Here is an 8,207-nt window from a genome sequence, read left to right on the forward strand (position 1 = left end):
TCACCGGCCTGGTTCCAGTATGTGATTGAAAATCCTGTGCTCCGCATTTGACAGTGAACATAGAACATAGAATGGACATCGTTGTGCTATTATTCATTATATATTATCAAACCCGGGAAGATGGACATTGAAGCGATATACGCGAATTGAACTGACCCTACGATTCTTGAAATTTAATATATGATGACCACGTTGATTTCATCACTGATTGCAATTTATAACGTAATTTACGAATGATCGCGCACAAGCTTCATATGTATTTTTTTATGTCACTTCTTCCCGCCAACTGTTAAGTGTCAACTCGTTTGGTAGTCATTTGTGAAGTTTGTTTATTCCGTTTGACTCTTGAGATTTGTCGATTTAAAGTGAGAAATGTCGTTTGAACCACGTTCTATTATTAATGGAAAGCTGCTTCGAGAGTTCATGGGAAAGAATGTAAGTGTAATGGTGAAAATAGAAGGTGACTACACCGGGCAAATTATCAAAGCGAAAACCACCGACCAAGTCCCAGTGCGCATAAGCCTTTCGGAGCCGATTGGTGGGAACCCCACTGATTGGGTGGAAGTGATTGGTGTGGTTAGTGGAGCTGATATGCTCCGCGCAAAGGAGGTAATTACTGTCGAGAATTCCTGGTAATTCCTGCTTTTAGCAACAAATACTTTCAGGTTATCATGTTTGAAGAGAGTAACCAGGAGTTCGATTCGGAGAGCCACAACATGCTGGTTAATATAATGAATAATACTAGAGATTTCTATGCGACCGGATAAGTTTGCCAATAAAAGTATAACTAAAGCTTATTGTTTGTTTTTTAATAACAGAATCTATTTTTAATGTTTTGTGATGCGGTATACATTTCTGAAATCATTGCAATCTGCAACAGCTTCCCTTACAAGCGCAGTAACAAATTTCCTTTTGTCCCGGGACCGTTCGGTAGTGGAACTCAAGGGCATCGTGCACACCATTGTTCACAGTGTTAATAGAGTCTTCAATTCCCTCCTTTCGTCGATCCGCTCCCAAGATTCTGCAGTCACCCAGATCTTCGGGACATGGTCAACGAAACTTTTGAGGACGCTCCAATGTTTATCGGTATTCTCAGGCAGGTTCCTCAAGGCATTTTCCAAGATAGCTCCCCCACTGTTAAGCGACAGCTGGATCTTATAAGCGCGAGAAGTGGCAAACGGAACATCAAGCGAACGTAAGCGACCATCAGATGGTGTTCGAACAATCTACCACCAGTGACGAGGGGATGGAATTTAGAGAAATCCACAAACTTTCCACCATTACTGTTAGCGCCGCTAAGACTGTTTTTCCCCATCACATCCATGACAATTACAATTAGGGAGTCTCTCCTGAACTGCGTGCAATTGCTGATAGAGCGCGCATTGTGGTTGCCGTCAGTAACAATACGATACCAAGTCCGCGTTAGCTACGATTTGGATTTCTAGAGTACAAAACCACTTTGCCATTAATGTAGCAAAGTCCCACCATCTTACTACGCTTAGGCCCATAATGTGAAGCTTATATCGCTGGAATTTCCACTCGAGCTGGAGAGACCGAGCAGTCTGCGTACCCTAGATACCGTTATCGAGGACTGTGCGCACGTTTCAGGAACTAATCATAGTCTGTATTCAATAGCCAAAAGTCGTAGCCGTCAAGTCAGTCCCTATCCGAGGTGTTGTTGACGCTTCAGTAGCAGTACAGTTCCAGAATTTGCAGATTACTAGCTTACAGATTTCTGTTCCTTTTAGTCGCCTTCCACGACAAACAGAAAAGACTTTGAATCTGTCGTTAAGCCCCAACTCACTGGGCTGATCGTCTTGCATTTCTAATGTGTCGTGTCCTCAGCAGCGCAGATCTTTCTCTGATGAACGTGTTTTTTATAAACTATGTCACGGCCTAATGGACGGCTGTTTATCCTCTGAAAATTATTATAGAGACTGTTTATATGGCTTCGTTTTCGAACGACTTTCATGGATTTCCTATGCGAGTTTTACTCCCTTCTGCCAAGAATGCTATGAGAATACAATCGCTTGCAACTTGGTTCTTAAGAAAAAAGTAGCTTTCGCACTGTAGTGATTTTTGATTTTTTCTTCCTTTTATATGTATATGTGCGTACAATATCTTCTTGGGATTCTTTTGGTTCTGTCTGTCCATTTGAATTAATAATAAATGCGATGGGCAAACGAGGTATAATTCCGCAGCTTCAATTGCCACGTGATTGTGTGTGTATGAGGTGTGGAAGAAATAAAGCCTTTGAGCACTCCGACCCTAATGATCCATTGTACTTGACCCACTCGTTTAACGGAATATCCCGGATTCGTTTATATATCGCACGATGTCGGTTATTGTTGATGCTACTCGTTGCAGTTGGAGCACATCAGCACCAAAAATGTGATGTCTGATGTGTCGATAGGTGGGGCGCCTACGTAGGAAATGTTCCGCGGATCCCGCTTCCTCATTACAGGATAGACACATATCATCTTGAAGAATCCCTAGTGTGAACATTCGGCGAGCTAGTTAATTACGGCCAGTTAGAATGCTCACAATACTCCTGCCAGTCTTCCAGCTTTTCGACAGGATACACTTTGCAGAATGATTGTTTGGTTCTCACAGGAAAAGTTTAGTGGGTTTAGCAGCATTAAGGCCCTGCCACCTCTCATTACGGGAAGCTTGCCCCCGGTTTTTGTAGCAATATTAGCCAATGCTACTGACACCCCAATTCCTCGTTCCGGTCCCGGCATGGGAGAAATTGAACTGTCTTTTGCTAAGGTATTCGAGATTTCATTTCCCTCTGCTCCACAAAGACCAGGTACCTAGAGTAGCTCCACCGAATTGAATCTAAAAATAGAATCGGTTTTTAGGTTCCTGAACAATTTTTGAAGTGACCAAAGGACTGCTTAGCGTTCTCAATACTGCTTGATGATAACTACAGATTGCAATGCGCCTGTCTTTTAACCGCTCGTCAATCACTCAAGTTGCCGCCCTTAGAATCGCACTTCTCGTTTTTAATCGAGAGATATATTCCTGTTCCAGAACCTTGTTAGCACACTTCCTTTGGCGCAGCTTTCATCATTTCCGTTGTTAGGTAGTTATCGCCTCCCACACAGAAATCTCTGCGTTAGTATAGTATAGATTCACTTAATTCAAGTTGCATCAACACGATACTCTCTAGCGGCATCACAGAACTTTGGAAAAACGCGCAGTCAAACGGCCTTCGATGTCCGCGGACATCCCTGCGTACTCACTCTTAAAGTTGCGTTTCCTATCTTTGAAACTTAGCAGATTCACACCAATTTCTACGTTGGTAAGCATGTTGGTTTTCATTTAGTGGGTGTGACCTTAGCGCCTTTTCGTAAATGTGATGCTCAGCCAGTATCTCCAAACATTTCAGTGAAAATGATCTTAAGCTGATTTGTCTGAAGTGCTTTGAATTTCAATAGTCATCTTTCTCAGGCTTAGGCATGGATACTACCTTAACCTTCTATCAAGAGGTAGACACGTAGCCCAGAGAAAGACATCCCCGACAAATATCTCTTAGGAACTGCTCTAATGGCTCTACACCCTCCTTTAGCACCTTGTTCTAAGGATAGTATAGCAGCTCTCGCCTTTTCATTGGTTCTCGTAGTATCCCAATTCCCCTTGCAACACTTTCGTGTTGAAAGGTTTGCAGAAACCGCCTGTTGTCTCACTCCCACTTCTGTAATCTCTTCTCTCGGTAGGTGTACTTCCAAGGGAGTCTGTACAGACTCAACTCTGGAGTTCGTACAAGCTCCATTTGTTGTTTTAAGAGAGTCCAACTTGGCCGGGTGCGATTCAGAGCCTCGTCATTGGTAGCACATTGCTCAAGCACGCAAATGGATTTTAACTGACTAGTGACATAAGAGCAATTAGATTGATCATATTGCAATCAGATGATTTACAAGACAAGCGGTCGCTGGTTTGATCAGGAGTGTAAATGGCCAATTTTTCGATCGCGCTGTGAGCAAAAAAATTGAAAGGAAAGCTTCACCATAGTTCTCAACTCTATAACAATTGGTGAAGTTCCACCCTTCGTCGATGAAAAGGCTAGTCACGATAACATGCGGATACGAACGCTCCTCCAAATAGAAGTGAAAACATCTTGTCCATTAATACACTCAGGCGAAGTAAAGTGTCTGACTTGATAGTCTCAACAAAGAACTTTTGATCGTTGCCTCTACAGTTTCTGTAGAGTTGCCATTTCCACTTATACGGTAATTGTAAGAATTCAATATTTTTCCTAGGGAGTGGAAGAAGAGGATGATTGTCAAGATTCCGAAAAAGGAGAAGTATTTGCGTGCTTCCTGTTGTCGCGAAAGCAACAGCTAAAATAACGGGAGATCGTATTAAGGAACATAGGTTCGATTGACAAAGAACAGACTAGTTTCCACTCTAGATCCTCAAGAAAACTCTCAATAATGTCAACAGGAAGTATATCGGAAGTGCCCTTTGTAGGGGAAGCATTCCGGAGAAACTAATAATAACTGGCACCATCGAGGTAAGATTTTATAGCAGTTTGAAGTCCAAAGTGAAGTTCGCCGATACTATTTCTGCTTATTCTCATTGACGTTCTCAATGCTGTCTTGTTTGAAGGGCGTGAAGGGCTTCAATTAACCCCAAGTTGGACTAAAGATAAATATCAACGAAATCAAAGTTCTCAATCTGACTAGTCATCGCACTCTTCCTATCTGCATTTATGAGCAGAGTATTGAGGACATTGATCAATCTGTATATTTAGGAAGCGCCGTGTCCTGCCAGCGGTGGTACTGAACTCGATTCTGCTCGATCTGACTTCGCTGTTTTGTCCAAAATCTGAAAATCCAACTATTTCAACACCAATATCAAGTTGAGACTGTTCTGCGTTACTGTTTTTTCTGTGCTGCCATATTGAGTAGTGCATGCAAAATGACTTCCACTGTTACTAGAAAACTCCAAACTTTCGTCAGTACCTGATTACACCGTATCATCGGGGTACCCTTGCCTAATATAATGAAGAATTTCATCAGCGCACGGGCCAGACACCCGTAAATGTGTTGATTAGAAGGCTTAGGTAGCAGTGAATAGATCACACATTAAGGAAGGGTCACAATTCTATTTTCTGTCTCAAACCTTTCATCCCAGAAACAAAAGGCGCAGAACAGTGGAGAAAGAGTGAAAGCTTCTCAAGAAGTCCTGGAGGGAGTTGGAACACATTTCAACCACCCGTCAATAATGATGCGTAGGCGTGTTGGTAAATGGTAATTAGGAAAAACACTAATATTGGCCATAGTTCCACGTTAAACACTGCATGATGAACACATTTTATCCACCATATCCCCTGCGATTCAATGTTCATTACAATAACTAGTTATTTCTGATTTATTTTTGTCTACTGAATCATTTTCAATTGCACCATCCTGATATAAAGTGGATCACAAAAGAGCATTATTTTTATGAATATTTTCAGGAATCCTACCCTTTAAAACCCGAATATACCGCTACACACCTTCTTATTCTTACTATCATTCATTTTGCAAGAGAACTGCCATTTTTTTAAAGTTACTACAAAGGACAATACATATTTCTTTCTCGATTTATCAATTAAACTCACATTGCCACAAATATAAACCGTTACATTGCGCCTACTATTTCAAATTGTTTTTGTTACTTACTCGATGGGTCCCTCTGCCCTTTAACCAAAGTTCCACGTGTAGGCGCTGGGATTAAGTTCCATTTACCACTAAATGCCTTTAGCTCTTCATCAATTCTTACATCTGCTCCCACAGAATACGCTGAAATAACTTTTAAGAAATATATCCCAATTATTATAAGGAGACCCATAAAACTTTATTAAAATCGATTCTTTGTCTGTCTGTCCACTGGGGCTCCCCATACATGTGAAGGCGAGGTGTAATTTTTTTTTCACCAAATATGGTCATATGGCGTATCAAATGAAACGGCTCGATTAGTACTTTTTGAAAATGATCTTGTGATATTGAATGAAACATAGAGGAGTGAGAGCTCAAAAGGTCTCGTCCTAAGAATCTATCCAATCAAAAAATCTGAAAAAAAATCACAGTGGTGCATCTCTACGAAATCTAGGACTCAAAATACATCCGGTTCCGATATCTATCTTCTATCTATCTTCATCCTGGAAGTGCAATATTTGGCGTTGGAAAATCCAACTATTATTAACAACATTGTAGAAATGAATTTTGTTTTGGGATGAGCTTGTCCTTAGCCCACCAAATACTGATGGCGGGCTGCACATATTTGAGAAGCAACTTCTGCTATTCAGTGCGCGGACTACTCTTTCGTGGGCGAGCGCTTGGTACTTTTAAAAATTTTTAAATATTGGCGATGCGGTTTCGATCGCAGGGCAGAGGCGATCCCATCAGATGGTGGGCTAAGGACAAGCTCATCCCAAAACAAAATTCATTTTTATTAGCCCTAACCAGTTGTAGGTTCAAACAAATGCGATTTTCGGTCGTTGTAATTCATACCCTTGGCGGGTTTTGAATTGCATATAACGAGCCAATTGCCACCTGGAATTATTTTGTTTTAGTTTTTTAGTCATTTGTATATGTATATCAATTACTCCAAACAGATATGTATATATGTATACAGTATATACGCGCTAATGAAATTTGCGGGTAGTGTCTAATTCAGATAAATATATTTGTTCATTAAGCCAGCCGTAGTTAATATAGGTACTATATATGTACATATGTATGCTTTTCAGGACGAAGTAAATCGGAAATATGGGTACGATCAGTTTATATACGAGCATGTATATGTAAAGTATTCGGTAAAAGGCAGTTTACTTGTTTTATTTGTATCTATGTCTGTTTGGAAAAATATGAAGGAATATGTTGGATTTGTTGCTATATACGGATGGAAAAATATGCGTAGAAGTTTCTCACATAAGATGAACCCATGATGATTTTTTTGTTAATAAAAAATTTTATCTTTTCGATCGTTTTATATGTAAATTTTAGAGTCTTGAATTATGATAGAACATTTTTATTTAACGCATTGATAATTGTTTGTATTGGGTGGTTGGTGGGAAGCACATCTCCATTTGTGGTAATCTAGTACCAAAAATTCAAAAGTTTTCTTATTCTGTAGACTTGCTTCTATAGTTCGAACCACGATTATAATTTTACCATAATCGTGGTTCAGACCAGGACTACTGATGTGTAGATGTTGTGTAAAAATCTCCATGTCTTTGCGACATATGCAGCATTTCCTGCCCCTTCTCCAAGGTCAATCTGACAGGAGAATGCACTTATAAATATGCAATATTTCTTCATTTTCTCACATTTTACCACCCCTTTCTCAATATAAGTCCTTCAATTTCATAATTCCCATCTCCAGATACATTTATATCCAACATTTAACATTTCAAATCATTGATTTTATTTATTTTAAAATAACCTAATAATTGCTAGTTTTCCTCTAAACCCTAAAATCCATTTCCATTTTATGTTTATACTTGCACAAAAGATTGTAATTTTCGCAACGCTATGCCTCTACCGTAGAGAAAAGATCATCATTGGATGGGGGCCTAACCGTTTTTTGCTTCTGGACGGGGCATTGTATAATGGTTTTTCTAAAAACAGACAAATTTTATGTAAATCTGCTTGGAATTTGAAGTGTAAGGTTGGGATCAGCAAGAGAATAATTAGCAAAACCCGGAGCGGCTGATGAGGTCTAGGAATTGATCAGCTGGATTCGGTGGAGGAGTCGTTCTCGCCTTTGGAGGGTGAGGAGCTGATACGAAATGATGAAAAGAAAACTAGCAATTTAATTGCAGAAAGAAATTGGTTAAAATCTAAATTGTATTTCTGATAATATTTTATATTCATGTGAACCAACGTTAGAACTCTGGGTGAGAGGTATTCAATCTGCTTCTAGTATGTCTAATAATGATTTTATCATATTATTTTGATTTATTTATTTCATGCCATTTTTTTTTATTTCTTTTGATTTTATTTTCTTTCTATCAGGTGGGCTAAAAGGTGCCAACATAAGAAACACATTTTTTGATAAAATTTGATTTTATTATTCAATATAGTTGCCTTCGAGGGCGATACAACGTTATAGTGTCATACAATTTTTAGATACCAGTTTTATAGTCCGATTTGTCTTTAGCCTCAAAATAGGTAATTTTTCCATCGCTTTCGTTGATTTGTGACACGGTGCATCGC

The 8,207-nt window shown here is 39.6% G+C and overlaps 1 protein-coding gene across 1 annotated transcript; it reads left to right on the forward strand.

The window, feature by feature from the left end:
* The first annotated feature begins 115 nt into the window (after positions 1 to 115).
* On the forward strand, positions 116 to 797 carry LOC119661552. The gene is made up of 2 exons (XM_038070942.1): positions 116 to 609; positions 666 to 797. The coding sequence occupies exons 1-2, from the start codon at positions 373 to 375 to the stop codon at positions 765 to 767; spliced, it is 339 nt and encodes a 112-aa protein (XP_037926870.1). The 5' UTR covers positions 116 to 372; the 3' UTR covers positions 768 to 797.
* Positions 798 to 8,207: the final 7,410 nt, after the last annotated feature.

Source organism: Hermetia illucens, chromosome 1 (genome assembly GCF_905115235.1).
Source record: "Hermetia illucens chromosome 1, iHerIll2.2.curated.20191125, whole genome shotgun sequence".
NCBI lineage: Eukaryota > Metazoa > Arthropoda > Insecta > Diptera > Stratiomyidae > Hermetia > Hermetia illucens.

Excerpts from the sequence above, each read along its gene's own strand:
- LOC119661552 (XM_038070942.1), top strand. The coding sequence starts at position 373 with ATGTCGTTTGAACCACGTTCTATTATTAATGGAAAGCTGCTTCGAGAG. Across the intron at positions 610-665 it reads ATATGCTCCGCGCAAAGGAG|GTTATCATGTTTGAAGAGAG; the intron begins GTAATTACTGTC and ends AAATACTTTCAG.